Here is a 19,239-nt window from a genome sequence, read left to right on the forward strand (position 1 = left end):
TTTATTTTATTTTTATGATCAACACCGGTGCCGGTACCGAAAGAGCCTGTCCACAAGCACCGCATAATGAGCTTGTAAATTGGCAATTGTCTGTGTCCGACGCGGTGCGCAACAAATTATATCAAGCCCTTAATTGTCAATATTTCAATTTAAGATTGTTTCAAACACTGCACCCATCACAATTGCTAAGAAATTTGATGAAATAATTTAAACATAATCTTATGCTTGTTTTTGTTTTTTTGTTTTTTTTACTTGGACCACATTATGCCACTTATGCCATGGACCACTGTTTGCCAAACAGTGGCCTTGTTCTCCTTGTCCGTTGAGTCCTTTTCTGATTACTACTTTCAAAGTTAGAGTTCTCTCTCTCTCCATGTTCATTCCAAATCCAATTCATTAAAATGTGTTATTGCATAAAACAAGAAATACGTTTTCCAAAGCAATACAGCACCATTAACTAATGTGCAACATATGAATGTAAATTAAAAAATAATTTCAAATACTTAGTATAGTACTAAGTAAGTAAAAAGAACAAACACAAAAAACAGTACCAACTGTACCCATATTGCCAAAGCAATCAAAGTAATTAACGTAACAACGTGTAGTAATGTTATGAATCCTGGCTGCCTAGTTCTCTCTCTCTCTCTCTCTCTGACTGTCTCTCTGTTAACCTCCAGGTATGCGGTGGCAGGTAGTGACATGTTAAGCTTAAGAGCCACAGCATTCAGGACCCTGCATGCGTTTTTTTTTCCTCTTCTCATTGGGATGTATGTTATGCTTACGTGTGTGACCTAGAATTCTACGTGTCACTTGGATGTACATCTGTGCAGATTAAGAGTGACAGTAAATGAGTTTGAGGCATCTGGAGGTTAGTCCCTCACAGAGGGGCCCCACATCCCTGTCTCACCATGGTACAGTGAATGTATTTTCATGGTGTTATCAATGATAACATTATCATTCAGCTGTGTTGTTATTGACATGCTGTAGCTCCTATTTCAAGGCTACATTCCTTAAATTTTATGTCCCCGCTCTCCCTTTCGAGAGAAGTAATTGCGGCAATATCCAAACTACAATTTAGATGGCAGTACATCTAGTGTCCAATCGGGTGCACCATCTGCTTCAAATAACTTCATTGACATAGTCCAATAGGTTGGGGTTGAGATTTCTCAAATGGAAGTGTAGGGAGACCGCCTTTAACCAATGCAGATGGACCAGATATATTGTTTTAAAATATTCTAGGAGACATTGACATTGAAAATAACATTTTATTCCCTCAAGCAAATCCCCAGATTGTAGTTTTTAGGTTTTAGTAGGTTGTTTTTTCTGTTAACTGGTGTTTGTGTAGACCTGAGCATTTATGCTTCACAGACCCTGCAGGTCCAGGCGCAGTATAAAGTGTCTGCGTCAACTCTCTCTCTCTCTCTGTGCGTCTCTGTGTCGCTCTCTCTCTCTCTTCCCCCCAGCCTTCTCTCAACAACTGTAGACGAATCCAGCCACCATGCTGGTTAGGATGAAAGATGGATTAGAGATGGGAAGGGAGGGAGGGAGAAGCCTTCAACCGAATAGAATGATTTCATTTAGTAAAGATGAACTACAGGCACACTTTTGCGCATTTCGGTGTAAAGTAGCTGTTTGGCAAGCGAGCTGAGGAGAGAGGTGTATGTTTTTTACACAGGGAAGGATCTTATTTCTCTAATTGTCATATTTGCATGCTCCGATGCCACTGAGTCATGATGGCTCCAGATGGAGGTGGTATGAAATGACTGTGGTGACAGCAGTTGATACATGTTCAAACAGTACACTTCACATTTCTTTTTGCTCTGTGTTTCTACTATGTCCTTTTTGTGGTGAGACAAGGCAGTATTTAACCCGTTAAGACCGGGAACGCATCCGTGTAATTTTTTAGATTTCTTTGTCTATTCAAAAATAGCAGATATACAAGCTCATAGCCAACACCAAGTACGCCGCTACGAGCTTGTAGATCTGTTTTTGAAAAATCTTGAATATTTTTTGCAAATCTTTGAATATATATTTTTTAAAGCGGACATTTGTAAAATATTGAGTTTTATACTTTTTGAAAGTACAAAATAATGGTTATAGCTAAAATCAAAAAATGACACGGATGCGTTCCCGGATTGAATGGGTTAATACGTTTCCAGACGTATGCTAGGCTGGCCCGGTAGCTTTGCTACCATAGCCGTCCCACAATCGGCCCTTGTAAGAAAACCCGTGCCCATCAAAATGAGATCAAACCAGACCAAACCCCGTTTTCACTCTCTCTGTGAAATTTATAGGCTCAAACACCCCCCTCCCCTTCCAACCCTCTCCCCTCCCCGGTGCTAAATTGGAGCTCTTTCTGACAGAAAGGCCGTTGTTTGATTTAGCTCGACGGGAGACCACCAACAGTGCACCTCTCAGCAGAAACATTTGTTTAAAGTTTTTGATAATTTCTCCTCTCTTTTATGCTTTCACCCCACCCGCCCACCCCCCACTTCTCTCTGTCCTGCCACGGTTGTGTTTTTAACAAATCATTAACAGGCTACAGCTACAGTCTGGGGGCAGCCACTGCTTGGCACCCCCCTAGGAGGAGTGCTGACAGGGCGAGGGTCAAAGTTCACAGGGGTCAGGTCAGGCGATTGAGTCTTATACTCTGGCTGGAGGGGCTGGACAGAGTGAGGAAGGGATGGCTGGTTGGGTGTGTGTGTGTGTGTGTGTGTGTGTGTGTGTGTGTGTGTGTGTGTGTGTGTGTGTGTGTGTGTGTGTGTGTGTGTGTGTGTGTGTGTGTGTGTGTGTGTGTGTGTCACAGGGGTGAAAGTGAGAGTTTGGAGTTGGTGTCACACTGAGCAGATCCAGAGCCCATCTAGCTGCCAGCCTGAGGTGTTTGCCTTGCCATTAACTTCAAAATTATTTATTTTCAAACCTGCAGTGTCTGCGCCACTCTGTCTGAAAACGGCTGGGCCTTGGCTTTTCTGGCCCAAGAAACACACGGCTTCCAGAAAGCCCTGGAAAAGCACGACGTGCAGAAGAGGCCGGTTTAAACTCCTAAAAGCATTTAGACGTTCGTTCATAGCACGACGGTCGGTGGGGCAACGGTGGGGGGGGGCTCGGTCCCCCCAGTCTTAGACCCTCGAGGTGGAGCTTCGAGACTAGATTAGGAACTAAGAGCGGGGCTGTAAGCCTGTAAGCTGTGCTCTTGTGTAAGGAAGGCGTAGCATAGCATATGCCCCGCTCATAAAGACCCAGAAGAGATGAGGAGATAAAAGTGCCTGCTGCGAGTCGAGCTGATGCCCATAAAAGCTCTGCCCTCGGTTCTTTGGGGGCTCCGTCGAAATGCGATCCTGTAAAAATATTTTCTCCTCATTAACCTGTCATCCTTGGAGCCGTGACGCGTAGCCGACCGTTGGAGGGGGGAGGGGTGACTTAGGGGCCCAGGGGGCAGAGTTACCAGCCGGGATGTTTTATTTATTTGAAGGTCGTCTTGTGGTAATGTGTTGAGTGGGGTGAAAAGGCCTTCGGTGGGCCCCCCCGAGTATTTAAACAGCGGCGTTTAGTGTAAATCCACCCCCCTCCCCAAAACACAGACCTCTAGACATGTTCAGGGCACACAAAAACACACACAGGCACACACAGACACATTGTCGCAGATTGTGGTGAAAATGTGTGTCTGTATATGTATTTGTGTCGGTATGTGTGTGTGTGCCATTTTGGGAGACGGAACGAGACCAAGTTTGTTTGGATGTGTCTTTCAGCAGTGCCGTCCCCCCTCTGGCCGGTCCGGTTCTCAGTGTGAGCGAGTGTTTGTCTAGGTGCATGTGTGTGTTTGTCTGAGCCGTGCTGTTTACATGTGTCTGTCAGCATTTGCTGCCCCCCCCCAAGCCTTGTTTGGTGGAGAGAGAGTGTGTGTGTGTTTAAAAGTCCCAGAACGAGGGTGGGGTGGGCGCTTTGTGAGAGGTGTGTGTGAATGGGGACGTTCGGGATCGGGACCCGTGTTTATTGGTCTTTGACCGGGACTCTGGGCTGAATGTGACCCTGGGTCAGAGTGCTGGCCGGAGCCGTCCCAGGTTAGGCCAGGCTAGATCTGGGTCACATCAAGTGTCTTTGTGTGCCGTCTTGGGTTCAGACCTTGTCCTTGGGTCTACACCACTCGGATAATGAACCGCAAAGATGTCCAACACGTGGCAAGGCAAACATATTTGTCTATTTGGGTCAAAAGTCCTGGTCTTTTAGCGAGAGTACTTGACCACTGTGTAATCCGCACATATTCTTTTCACTATTGTGTCCATGGGGAGCTGCCTGCTTTGTACAATGGGTCCCTTTTTGTATCAGCCATTACGTTTGGAAGATTTATCCTTTTGCATGACACAAACACACATGGACAGCCAGCCTCTTCATAGAAATGGTGACCTCATCCCTTTTCTGTAGACCCCCCCCCACCATTGGAGCCACTCTGTCTCGCAATGAAGTAGGTGTTTAGTTGACCAACAGATTACTATATAACTTAGTGCTCTTTCCAAGAGACATTTCAGCTGTACTGATACTGTTATCAAGACCCATGGAGGCTCCAGTTGGAAATTCTGCATAGTGTCTCACATGCACACACACACACACACACACACACACACACACACACACACACACACACACACACACACACACACACACACACACACACACACACACACACACACACACACACACACACGCCTAGACTTGGGGGAGGGTGGCTGAAAACTCAACGGGAGATATGAGCAGGAAATCAGCAGCAGATGTGGGTGTAAAGTTAGGGAATGGGTCCAGGGAAGCCCTCTCTCTCTCTCTTTAAGTCACAGAGACACCCAATCCAGCTCAGCCCCTCCCCCCCCCCCCCCCAATCCTCCCCCATGCACAGCGTCTGGACATGGGGATCACTTTGAACCATGACACCACACACTGCAGCCATGACGCTACAGGAGCTCTCGTTTCAGCACCAAAAGGTTTTCCCTGAGGTCTAAATCCAGACAGGAAGGGCTTCATTGGCCAGAGTTGTCCTCCTCCATAGAACCGGGAGAGACCATGTGAATCCCAGAAGGCCGCTCACGTATACTCACGGCACACTTTGAGCGCAATGTTATGATGGAGGCTGTCTGCCACTTTGTACACGCCACAACTACGTGTCTACTGCTCTGTAGCCCTCCTCGGACAGACGGGAAAAGGAGGAAAAAAGAAGGCAGTAGCGGTGTAGTCTTTCACGAGGATTCCTCAGCCGCAGTGAAGCGCACAATTTATGTGTCTGATTAATTGCTTTTCAAATAAATCACAGGTATGTGGCCAGGGGCGTCGTTCCTAGCCTTAGGGGTGTGTGTGTGTCCCTCTCTCTCTCTCTCTCTCTCACACACACACACACACACACACACACACACACACACACACACACACACAGAGAGTTGGAATTAGGGGGAAGGGTGTGTGGCTGGGGAAGAAATAAGGTGACAGTTATGTGTTTGTGACTCTGACTCTAATAAAGTTGTGTCTGACAACAGGGCCCCAGTTATCTAGTATGTGAGTGGATGTGATTTGTACATGATGAAAACGGAGTGAGGTTCTCTGTTACCAGGGGCACAGAGCGATGGCAGATTTGCAGCGTATTGTGTAACTGCGTGTTTAAACAGCGTTTTGTGAGGTATGTGTTTATTTGCATCTTGTGGCCGGGGGTGGTGTTGTGTAATTATTTACAATGAGCCCTGGAGTTGTTAGTCAAATGAGATTGTAGCATTTTCCCCTAGCCCTCTAGTTAAGGTTCACTTCATTAGAAAACCTGCACTATGGAAGATTGGCATTGTAATAAAAAAGCTGACCCTAGATGCAGTCATGAACAAAGCCCAGGGTCAAAATGGTAAGTTAGGTTTTTAACAAATGAATGCTTTCTGTCAGGATCAGAACCCATCCTACTATAAATGTGCGAAATCTCTGTCCATGTGTCCGTCTGTACGTCTGTAGTTCATGTATCTTGAGAACCATCCGACCGGGATGCCTCGCATTGAGACGGTCGAGTAGGAGATTGTCCAGAACGCCGATCCGACCGATATGCCCATATATGGCCATGCACATATAGTATGGGACCGACCGACTTAAACTGATGTCATCAGTATTATGGGCATATATACTGATGACATCAGGGCATTCCATGTATGAGCATAGAAGGGACGCAGGCAGACAGACAGAAACATACTGAGATCTCCATATATGGGCTTAAAACTGACACAGACGGACAACGAGTACTCTGACAAGGGGTAAAACGGGTATTGCATAACTTGCGTAGTTCCCGACTTGCATTGTTCTCGAGTAGGGCAGCGGTCTAGTATTGTAAACGTCTTTGTGTTTCCTCCCATCTCATCCTTGCCCCAGTCTGGGAGCTTACCACTTGGCTTACACACACAATCTTGGTCATTAAAAACAACTAACATACAACTGTAACAAGATGAGGAAAGTAAACACCGACCACATAGAAATCCCTCAGATTCCCAGCCGATGTTTAAATCTGACCTTATCTTATCTTGCATGTCTCTTCTCTGTCTTTGTGTCCTTCTTTTCCTGCCTCTCTACACCATGTTAACTACTTTCCCTGGGGACCCCCTGGAACCCCCCACGGACCCCTGGGGGTCCCCGGACCCCACTTTGAGAACCAATGCTCTACACACTAGTGCAGGGGTCTTCAACGTTTTCAGGCCAGGGACCCCCTAGCTGAGAGAGAGATGAAGGAGGGGACCCCTTACTCGATATTGTATAAAATTGTGTTTCAGATTTTTTTTTTTTTTTTACTTAGTCTGCTCTTTTTTCCCTCTACACCTATAGCCTCTTTGCCAAAAATAGCCGATCTACAAGCTCTCAACGCCTCGCAGCCTGCTATTTTCGGCTAATGTTCCCCTCAGAAAAGGAATTCTAGGGTGCTTTATGTAAAAAAAAAAATCATATCACACAAAGATTTGGCGGACCCCCTCTAGTAGCTCTGAGGACCCCCTAGGCGTCCCGGACCCCCTGTTGAAGACCCCTTCACTAGTGTCTGAAATGAAACGTAAATCAACCCAAAAAAAGAAGTCATCTTGGCTCATGGGTCTTTCTTGTCCCATCCTAACCTCTTCATAACCCCCTCTCCTAGAAGTGGGCCTCTCCATGCTGGCACTCCCTCTGTTCCTATCGCCTCCATCAGCTCGCCCCGGGCCGTGTCTCGGCGACGTTAAATACCGTCCCTGCACTCATCTGCATCTAATTCTCACCCTCTTTCTCTCTCTCTCTCTGTCTCTCTACATCTCTCTCTCGCTCCTTCCCGGTGATTCCATCTGTCTTTGCCCCTTCCCTCCCTGCTCGTTCTTCACACTTCTGGTGGTGGCCAAGTCGTGGCCGCCACAGTTCGGTCAACGTTTCCCTCCTTTTTGTTTCCTTGCTCATTCTCTCTCTCCATTCTGTCTCTGTTTATTTTCCCCCGAGGTTGTCAGTCGTTGGTATCACCCTCTTATGTCCTCCCCGAGCAAGCGTGGCGAGGAATGAGGTGATGTTAAGGGATTTGGTTTGTGTGGGATTATCGTCACATTATTCAAAGGGAGGAAGAGGAGAGCCAATGAGGAATTGAGAAACATTATTATTTTTTAAACCCATTCAATCCGCGAACGCATCTCATTCGTTTTATATTTATTTGGCTATTTAAAAGTAGCAGATATACTATGAGCGTGTAGATCTGCTATTTTTTTTAAATCTTGAACATTTTTGCAAATCTTTGAATATATTTTTTGTAACTCAAATCTTTGCCTCTGGGGGGTCCCTGGAACAAAATATTTTACAAATGTTCGCTTTAAAATATATTTTCAAAGATTTGCACAAAGTTTCACGAGTTTTCCAAAAAATGGAATGAATGAATAGCCAAAAGAAATCTAAAATGACAGATACGCATTCCCGGATTGAATGGGTTAAACCCTGTGTGGAGAGGCCACTGCTGACTATCTCTTGTGAGTTGGTAGAAAGATGGGTAAAGCCCTGAAACACATTGTACTGTACAACAGGGGCCTTTTCTAGACCAGACTAGAGATGTACCGATACCATTTTTTATGTATCGGTCAATACCGAGTACCGATACCAGTGTGTAATTTAGAAACAATCTAGGTCCTAGATTATTTCTAAATTACACACTGGTATTGGATCGGTACTCGGTCAATCCGGAAAACAACTCTATACCAGACAGACTTGCATTTTCGCACACACACTCACTCTCATCCCCTTACTGTATATCACCTAGTTTCCTGTCCATGCACACACACATACTCACTCACACTGTCTCACTTCCACAGTCTCATTACGCCCCCCACCCCCCTCGGCTGAGTTTGCAGATGCTTGATGAGACGGTTCTGTTTTATATAAGCATAGACCGCTGGTAATCTCAGCTAGTAAGGTGAGCTCTGTTGCTCTCTTAACCCATTAAGACCGGGAACACATACTGTGTCATTTTAGATTTTTTGCTATAAACATTATTTTGTACTTTTAGGCTATTCAATACCAGATCTACAAGCTCATCAAGCGCGTCACCGAGCACCGTGCTACGAGCTTGTAGATCTGCTATTTAAAAAAAGATCTTGAACATGTGTGCAAATCTTTGAATACATATTTTTTTGGAAACATTTGTAACTCAAATCTTTGCTTCTGGGGTTCCCTGGAACAACATATTTTGATTGGGTCTGCGGCCAAAAACATAATTTTGGGAGGTCCTTGACAAGAAAAAGTTTGAGCACCACTGATATAGCAACAATCGTTTTTTTCAGAAAAATGTTGAGACATTTGACAGTTACAAATGTTCGGTTTAACTTACAGTACTTTTACGATTTTTCAAACATAGCAGATCTACAAAGCTCATTGAGTGCCGGCCGCGCTATGAGCTTGTAGATCTGCTATTTTTGAATAGCCAAAGAAATCTAAAATGACACGGATGCGTTCCCGGATTGAAAGGGTTAAAGGTTCCCCCATTTCCAGGAAACTATTATTGGCTTCTCCCTCTTCGACTTTCAGCGGCTTCTTCTAGATAAACGAAGAGACGGATAATGACAGTGAGCCCGAAGCGAAAAAAAACAAACAGGAAAACAACGTCTTGAAGACGCGAGCCAAGGAGACTGCAGAAGTCGTTGAGAATTACAGTGAGGGTGGGGGCGAGGGGGGGGGCATCAAGCCAACCCTGCTGGGGAGGGAGAGGACAAGAGAGCGAGCTTTGTCCAATAAGAAGCAGGAACAGAGAGAGTATAGTGGCCAGCCACAGTCCTCCTCTTCTCCCTTTTCTCATTCTCTTTCCTCTTTCCCCTCTCTCCAGACCACTAATGGCCATGTCCTCGCTTACTTGGCGTGGATTCCTCCCCTCTTTTCTGCGTCCCCTCCTTTTTTTGCTGTGGGAGTGGTGGTAGGAGTCCATGTCTGCGTGTCTCATTGTGGTTGTGTAGGCTGTTTTTGTGTGTCGGCCTCCAAACCCTTCTATTAGCCCGTTGAAACCGGGAAAGCATCTGTGTCACTTGAAAATGTGTGCAAATCTTTGAATTTAAATACGGTATATATTTTTAAAGCGAACATTTGTAACTCGAATTTGCTTCTGGCCGTCCCTGGAACAAAAAATTTGAGATGCGGGTCCGCGGCCAAGTACATATAATTTTGACATGAAAAGGTTTGAGAACCATATGGCAACATACGTTTTTCAGAAAAAAAATTGGATTTAGAAGACATTTGTAGCATCGGCCTCAGGTCTTAGAGGGTTAGAGTGCATTGGAGAGCATGCATCATTACTGCCATTTCTCTGTGGACCCGTACACACGCAAAATAGTACGCTTTGAAAAGAACCAAGGCTCCTCTTTCATGCACACACACATTGCATGTGAGGACAGCAATGCGTTGGGATGGTTAGTTTTCCATAACAAATGTAATTTTACAGTCAATTTGAGCAAAAAAAAATATCTTTGTTAACCAGGAAAAACGTTTTTCTTGTGGGGTCTGGCGTTCTCACTGGAATGCCGTTTCTCCATTTCTGGCAATTTTTGGACCTCAAGAGTATAGTAATACCTGTACACACACACACACACACACACACACACACACACACACACACACACACACACACACACACACACACACACACACACACACACACACACACACACACACACACACACACACACACACACACACACACACACACACACACACACACACACACACACACACACACACACACACACACACACACACACACACACACACACACACACACACACACACACACACACACACACACACACACACACACACACACACACACACACACACACACACACACACACACACACACACACACACACACACACACACACACACACACACACACACACACACACACACACACACACACACACACACACTCTCAGAGAGTTGGTTCTCATCATGCTATAAGAGCTCAAGCAGGAGCCTGCCCTTACATGTTGTCATCTCTCTCTATCTACACCTCCTCCTCCATCCCTCCGTTACTCCATCCTCCCTGTGTCCCCTCACTCATCCGTGCCCAGGGCCCATTCAAGGTGCTTAGTAGGGGCACTTATATGTGTGTGTGTGTGTGTGTGTGTGTTGAGCATATGGAGGTGTGTTTCACTGCAGTGATGAAGGACTCCATAGAGCTGAGGTGGAGTGTGAGAGTGTAGAGTGAGAGTGTGTTGAAATCAGAAGAATGTTTTGGGTTGCATTGAGCATGTGTGTGTGTGTGTGCCCATAGTGTTCCCTCTTATCTCTCCATCCAACCATTTGCAGTAGCAACTTAAAGCCTGCCTTCACAGTGAAATCCTCACTATTAATTTAAAGGTGTGTAATAATTATGAATGAACTATTTAACAAGTGTTAAATAGCCCTATATTCCCATAGTAATAGTATAGTACCATTGCTATAGTGTAAATAATGTAACGTGTACACGAGGATAATTGGAAGTGATGAAACAAAACAAAAAATGAGCAGACAAAATTGGAACCCATCTGAAAATGTATTTTCTGTTTATTAAAGAGCTGGAGAGGGGGGTACCCTGTTACTGAAGAAACACTATAGCAGTGATTACTGTCAGAACACATAGCTTTAACTTTTTAACAAAACCTTTTTTGGTTTTAACCAAAAAAGAATGTATAAAGATGGACCCGTATTAACCCATTAAAACCGGGAAAGCATCTGTCATTTTAGATTTTAGCGTTGGCCTTTCAAAAATTACAGATATACAAGCTCACAGCGCGTCACTTCGTGCCGCATGGCGAGGTTGTACATCTACTATTTTTGAACATTTTTTTTAAATCTTCAAAATGTTTGAAATATCTTGACCAATTTTGAATTACGATGACGTTTGAGAACTACTAATTTAGAAGGCATTCGTTCGGTTAAGGGTAAACTCACTGGCCCACTCACCCCCGCTATGAGTGGCTGGATGCGAGTTCAACACGCATGCGAGTCCATTCTCCAGTCCTTATCCTCCGGACCCCACCCTGCTTCTGTCATTTGACCTTCCACTCCCCTTCTGTTTTTCATTTTTTTCAAACGGGTCATACAGCGGGACTGGTCCATTCTGCTTGTGCAAACAGGCTGCATACTTTCCATACAGGCCCACTGACAGACAGATGGGGCCTGGGTTAGGGTGCTGGTATAGCTTTCATTTTTCACTGAGATTGTGATTTTTACTGTCCTTTTATTTTTTGTACTATACATACATACAGTAATATACAGCTCGCATTAATTCTCTGGGGGATAGGTCCTATCCCTATATTAGTAGACATAGTAACATACACACCCACACATTTTTCACCGCTCGGTCAACACTCTGTGACCTTCATTGTGTATATGAATGTGTGTTTGTGTGTGTGTGTGTGTGTGTGTATGAAATTGTACAGGATGTTTTGGCCCATATTGTATTGTCACAATACTGTTTGTATGTGTGTGTTGAGATGTTGCAGCAGGCCCGCTGTTGGAGGCGCCTGCTTGTTTAGTTATCTAGTCAGTTTGTGTTTGTTTGGAGCCATGTGATACAACCCAGGTCGCTCGCTGTTTTTCCTCACTCTGTACATTCTTGTACTCATCTTTCTTTCTTTCTTTTTTTAAAAACTTTTTCTTGTCAGCCTATGCTGGACCTACATACCTTCAATTCAGGATGTATAACCACTTAAGCTCTATACACTTTAGCATAATGACGAATAGCAAAAATAGCCGCATCACAGCACGCTGTGAGCTATAATGGTGACATGCCCACAATAGGTATGCCAGGTTGAAAGTGGTTAAAGACGTGGTGAAATGAAGAAGTCACAATGAGGACATAACACATTTAAATTAAAATGTTAATTATTTCCTGTAAACGCAAAGGTACTTCGTGATGACATAGATAGATAGACCTTTATAAATATAAATTAATCTTGATTTCATTCACCCCATTCCCATTGCTCACGTTCCTCCACTCGCACCTGATTTTAATTAGGGAGACACAATTGGGCTGCTACGTTCTTTCTTTAGAGCCGACTCAAGATGATGGCCGACGGTGCATTACTCGTTTTAAACTCAAGCGGTACATTCAAATGTGTATCTGAAAACATTGGTGGTGAGAAATAAGCAACGTAGTAACATGCACCTGAGTCCCTCTCTTTCTCCCTCGAGCTGCGTGAGATGCAGGGCATTGCAGGCTACAATGCCCTGTATTGGCTATACCTTCTGTTTGGTTCAGAAAAATATACAGGCTACCATTTCAGATTGAAACGTCAAAATGAAATAACCGAGAAAAAAAAAAACATTTCACTGGGACTTTTAAGTACAAACTTAATTGTGTCTTTGTGTTCCCTCTCTCTCTCTCTCCAGGGGCAGTACCTCCCTTCAGACCTGCTGTGTCCAGAGACCTACGTCTGGGTGCCTATACCGAGCTGCATACCCAATCTGGAGAAATCCCGCTACTCTCGCTTCAACCAGGACCCTGACACAGGTACCACCTTACGTCACCACACTCCAAAATTAAGCCTGTGTGGCATTTATAGTGAAAAGAAACATTAAAACAGTATTTTCCATATTCCAAACCTATTGAACTCCATGGCCTCTTGGAGCACCGGCAGTCTAGACTAGAGCAGAGATTGGCAACTGTATTTAAAGGGCAAGGAGGACACTTTAGACTAGAGGTTTGGGTTGTGTAGTTACCTTGCCATGATGTGAGGTAACTACATAGAGATATCAAAAATAGTTCTTCCATTGATTATAAATATAATAATTCAAAAATAGGCTCCTCATTGACTCTCATTGTACAATGAAACAGCTCTCAAAGTCACTCTTTTAGGCCGGATCTTCAAATAGTAAAACAATTTTGGATATCTCGCCCACCTTTGGAGTTACATCATGGCAACTTTGGCAAGGTACCCTCTAACAAAGTGTCCTAGCCCTTTAATATGAAGGGTTTAATCAGCACTTTAAATGTGAGTGAATTATAGCTCTGTTTTTATCGTTGTCTGTAGCATACAAACAAAAAGTCTATTATGTGCGTGTGAGGTTGACTTTTTAAGTCAACCAATGAAAGCGTCAGATGCTCATCAGACACGAAGGGCAGACTTTTCCATCGTATATACAGGTGACCAGTACATTTCAACACCAGAACCAGCTTTATGAGCATGTTTTATAATATGTGGAGAAAATTAACCACCCCTGGTCTAAATTCTTGGCTACTACCAACTACGCCTGCAGGCTGTTTTGGATGAACCCATGGAACCCCCCCCCCCCCCCCCCCCCCCTTCATTACGACCTGATCTGGGTCGTGCTGTGGCGGTGTGTTGAAATTTCTGGGCTCAATCCCGATAGCGTGCGGTCACTGACCCAGGGTCAGCGGAGTGCGGGCTGCCCTGATCGCGCTCTTTCTCCCTGTTTTTTTTTGTTATTCTTTTCTTTTTTGGGGGGGTGGGGGGGGGGGGGTTATTGTGGTCAGAGCAGAGCTGACACTGTCATTAAACCGAAAAAAAAAGGGTCATTATAATAATGATGACGGGTGGTAATAGACTGTGCAGAGCTGTTAGACTGGCAGACGCCGTTGTCTGGACCAGAGAGAAGGAGGGAGAGAGCACAGAGCAGGGGGAGGGGGGGGTAGTTAGAATTGGTTTACTGCAGAGAAAGTGTTGTGCTGTTTTTCACAACCTCTCCCTGTTTAACCCCCTACCACACACACACACACACACACTCTCACACACACGCACACGCACGCACACGCACACACACACACACACACACACACACACACACACACACACACACACACACACACACACACACACACACACACACACACACACACACAGCCAGTCGTGTGCTGTTGACTCTGCAGTTCTCTGCAGTATGCAGAGGAAACTGCTGTCCTGAACACCAACACCTTGTACCTCAAATGAACTTGAAGTTACAGTGTTGTATGCAGTAGCCTTTGGTGCTACACTGTAATATCCAGAGAGTTAACTCTGAGAGTCCATTTCAAATGGACCCATAAGGGCCATTTGTACACATTTTACACTCAGAGCTACAGAAAGATGAATTAACACTGACGGACAGGAGATCCGTACAGTGCGCGTGTACGTTCTTCCGTTCGTGCGCACGCAAGTGTGAGAGAGAGTGTCTGTGTGTGTTAACGTGCACGTTTGTATACAAGCCTGAGGGTATCGTCCGGGCCGTAACCTGAGTTGTTCTGGTGTTTACACTTCCCCATTAATCCGCATCATCAACCAGGGACAATGAACAGGAAAGTGTGTGTTTTTTTTGTTTTAGAACCATCCATAGGTATGACAGTGAGGAGAAAGAAGTGTGAAGATAAAGAACCTGAAAGTCAGTGGTGTAAAGTAACAAAATACAGCTGTGTGTACTTCGTTACAGTACTAGTTTTTGGGAGGATCCATACTTAACTTTTATATATATCACTATTTTAACTTTAACACATGTACACAATAAAATCTGAACATAATTGCCAGTCTCTCATCGTGATATTAGATCATCCACCTCATTTGTGCGAGAACAGCTGGTGGTGTCGTCGAGACAAGTTGAGGACGAGACCACACAGCTGAGGCATTTGCATATTCGTCAATTTCTGGAAACACAAACATGACACCATTGGCTAACTAACTCGTCCAATGTTGGCGATAGAAGTGGTAGTGGTGATAATGACACAATGCCGGCACCTGCTTAAGAGGAAGATGAACATCAACACCCATAGCCATATCAAGCAAATATTTTGCTATACGTTTGTATGTACCTCTCTGTTGTAAGCTTTTGGGATTCTTAGAATTCAACCAGTGTATAAGTTTCAGAGGAATGTAGCCATTGTTCAATCAACATTAGAATGTTCAGCTTCCAACATTTGTGATAGAACATAGGCCTGGGTGAGATCATTCACCTGAAATAATGATGCTGGGACACATTATTATAAGTATTTTCAAAAGGATCACAGAGAAAACAACTAATGGTTATTTCGTTTCTTTGTACTATGAAAAGCACCTCGTACTTTTGATAATTGTACATTTACTTTTGATACATTTTCACACCAGATACTTTTGATACTTGAGTACATTCAATGTGAGCTACTCAAGTGATTTTCTTATGGATGACTTTAGCTTTTACAAGAGTCACTTTAGAGTAATATATCTATACTTTTACTAAAGTATAGCTTTCAAGTACTGTACTTTATACACCACTGCTGAAGAGGCAGAGTGGGGCGTTAAAGGAGGCAGAGAGGAGTCTGGTAAATGTGCAGGTGAGAGAGAGAGAAGAGAGCGAGAGATGGAGAGCGTGTTGTGACATAAGAAGAATTTATAGCAACGGGAAACAGGAGGGAGGGAGGTTGGCAGGCACTGAGAGAGTGTGAGAAAGAAGTTGGGAGGTAGATTGACGTGGAGAGGGAGAACGGTATTATCCTGTCCGAGTGATCCATAGTTGGACCATGCAGGCAGGTAGGAATCAACGTACGTATACACTCACACCTGTGACGTCAAAACTTTGTGCCTTTGGCACCAGTCTCCTCTCCTTCTATCTCTCTCCGCTTGCTCATATGATGGGCCAAAGTGAATGCCCAGAATTGAGAGGCACTGAGAAAATTAAGTTACTGAGAAACTAGTACACTCCATATTAAAGTATGAATTATGGCTTCTCAGAATCCAGTGAGGAGATGGCAAGCTGAACACATGGCAGTGTTCAGTATTTGGGGGGGCGGGTGCTCTGAGTGACTTAATCAATATGCCACCGATGGTCAGAACCACTACTATTCAAATTTTCTCAAGGAACCTCAGGTTCACTTCGCTGACAGCCTTTTGTTGACTCAAGTGGCAGTCAACGCAGCGTGCCCAGGTACAACTATAAGTGAATGGTATTTTAAGAGACGATTAGAACATGGACATTACGGCATGGTCATTAACGGCTTAGCTGGCGGTAGGTCTGACCTCCTCCCTTCAGTCACAGGTTTGAGCCCCAACAAGGCACAAATTACTGAAGACAGCGTAATGGCCCACACACTTGGGGATTTTAGTCTGTGGTTACGGTGTGTCTCTCTGGACGTATGCGCCTGTGTGTCTGCGTGTTTCTCCTGCCCTTGTGGTGCCTCCATTCCTGCATGGCCTGTTGATCTTGGACAGGCCCGGACATTATTTCAGGCCTGGGTTTCTGTGTGTCGGAATGCGGTGCCAGTACATTTCAGCACCAGCTTGCATGATCGTTGGCTCCAAGGCCAGGCAACCAAGTCGTGGGCCAGGAACCGGAGCTAAAGATGGCCCCTGCCAGACCGGTGGTGGTGGTGGCTAAGGATTGTTGTCTTCCAAAAATACACACGGCGGTCAGTCAGTCACCGGGTCATCAGCAGCAGTAGCCTGGCACCCTGCTGAGGTTTGCGGTCCCAGCCCCAACTGTCAGAGGGCCAGCCTGTGGCCTGTCCCATGGCCTAAATCAAGCCATGTTCCTCCCCCTTGAGATGTTCACTCAGTGGGTAGAAGCCTTGTGGTCCCTATCAGTTGCTATGGGGAGTAGAGCCTGACCGATGTTGCACCGAAAAAGAGACAAAAAAAGGTGCAACATCTTCTAATCATTTTGAAAAACGTAGATTTGATTAACTCTTTGACTGCCAGAAATAAAACATTGTTTGATAAGCCGCAGATTTCTTTTTTTGTTGTTGTGCGCGACCCCCCCTGTTCGCTAGTTATAGGCCGTGGAATATAGCCTCGTCAAAAAATGCAGAGGAAATCCAGGGAGGCGGGAAAAAAATATGACGAGAAATCTCGTCATTTGTAGGTTAAAGAGTTGAATAAATATGTATATATTGCCAATATATTGGTCCGACCCTTTTATTATCATATTTTAAATGAAATGATTGTAACCAGCCAATAAAAGCTATAATTTCACAGAAATAGCATTTTTATTGTAAGCAACAACATTGTTTGATACGCCTACTTGAGAAAAAACATTTATGCTGCATGGAAGCAGGCACCTTCCTGGACCCTACAAGCACGCTGGTGGAGGCAGACTCCCGCTATGTGTAACACATTTAACAATCACTGCTGTTTCACCAGCAGACAGCGTTGTCTACTTTACATCTCACTAGGACATACATGAATTTCATGTATATCGAAGATCGTAGGACAGTAACACAAAACTTTGGACAAAAGCAATTTAAAAGATCAAAAATGTGCTAATGACAATGTCAACTTTGTTATCTTTCCATATCAGTCAGTATAAAGATGATGGTACAAAACCCTTCCATACTGGACACACTTTCACTAAACCGCTTAAGCCCTGTATACTTTGCTGTACGACATATAGTGAAATGGCCTATCTACAATCTCAAAATTTGTCGATGTGATGTATTTTTTTTATTTTTTTTTATTAGTGAAATTTTGCCCAAAATTGGGAAGCCAGGGTTAACGTGGTTAATTTAAATGCAAATGTGTTACATGTTAATATATGTGATCTGCTATATAAATAAGGTCTGATTTGATTTGAACAAAACCCCCAGCTGTAGTCCATTCATCCCAACCTCTCCACAGGCTGACATTACATTAGGCCGGGGCTGTGAGGGACCCACCCTGGTTGAGAGAGAGAGGGCGGGGGGAGGTTGTCAGGTGTCCATTTAGGCTGTCGGGGTGTGTAGGATACAGCGTTGTCCTAATGAGGTGTGGGAACAGTGTTAATCTAAAGTTTACACAACCTTGTCCAAAGCTGGATCCCATTGATTGCGTGCCTGTTGCTCACACTTCTAGGGGCCTCTCTTTGTGACCCCACGTACATGTACACAGTATGCACGCCCACACGCATTCTGTACAGCACATATGGGTTGACTCTCTCACACACACACACACACACACACACACACACACGCACACACACACTCACACCCTCGCTTGTAATCTGTGTTTGGCTGACATAGAAGTAGGGGCATTGCCCTCTCTGCAGGATAAAGTCTTGTAAAAAAAAAAAAAAAGAGCATGACACGCGAGTCACCCCATGAACCTTAAGTGCCTCAAGCAGGCGCCAAACCAGATACGCCAAACTTTAAACATCCACGTACGCTGACTCCAACAAACGCACACACGCACACACGCACGCACACTATTCTCTCCATCACACACACACAACACACATACTCGCACAATATACATTATGTACGCAGTAACATTTTCAGTATTCATTTAATTTGTAACGGTCTGTTTTTTTTACACTTGCTACACGTGAACTGGTGTGGCCCTGCTAAGACAAGGCGAGATGTTAAGTGAGGTAACAGAAAGTGGTTTGTGAAAAAGACAGAGACGGGCCCGGGATGTTTACAAGCCCCTGTCTGACAGCACCCACACAATACCTCCAGCCTCCCTGCCTTCTCCACAGTACACTCCATAAGTCTACTGCTTTTATACCCGTCTGGCTCACTTTTCATTCTTTTAATCAGCCTGTCTGACTCTCTAAGCTACCCGCAGTCGAAGGCACTTCACCCAACTCCTCTCTCTGTGTCTTCCACTCAAGCCAAGACTCAAGGTGAGAGAGGGGGCATCACTCCTCTCTCTCAAATCCTCCACTGTCAGAGCACAGGGAGACACAAGGGAGTTATTGCTAACTCCCAGACAGGCTCTTTTTTCCTTTTCTTTTTTTGACTGGGTCTGTAGGACCTTGAGCCTAACAAAAGCGGTACTTTTCATTCTTTCTGTCCATGATGAAGTCCCCTTTTTGGGGGGACATTGCAAC

At 44.7% G+C, this 19,239-nt stretch overlaps 1 protein-coding gene across 3 annotated transcripts in view; it reads left to right on the forward strand.

Annotated features, from left to right (window-relative positions):
• The window catches only part of ate1 (arginyltransferase 1), a 92,958-nt gene that overhangs the window by 65,201 nt on the left and 8,518 nt on the right, over window positions 1-19,239 (forward strand). For all 3 annotated transcript variants that reach the window (XM_084077154.1, XM_084077152.1, XM_084077153.1), the window contains one exon: window positions 12,868-12,988. In XM_084077154.1, the coding sequence (XP_083933280.1) occupies window positions 12,868-12,988 (121 nt within the window). The remainder of the gene's footprint in view (window positions 1-12,867; window positions 12,989-19,239) is intronic.

This window comes from Gymnoscopelus microlampas (assembly GCF_963454915.1).
Source record: "Gymnoscopelus microlampas genome assembly, chromosome: 13".
NCBI classification, from domain to species: Eukaryota; Metazoa; Chordata; class Actinopteri; order Myctophiformes; family Myctophidae; genus Gymnoscopelus; species Gymnoscopelus microlampas.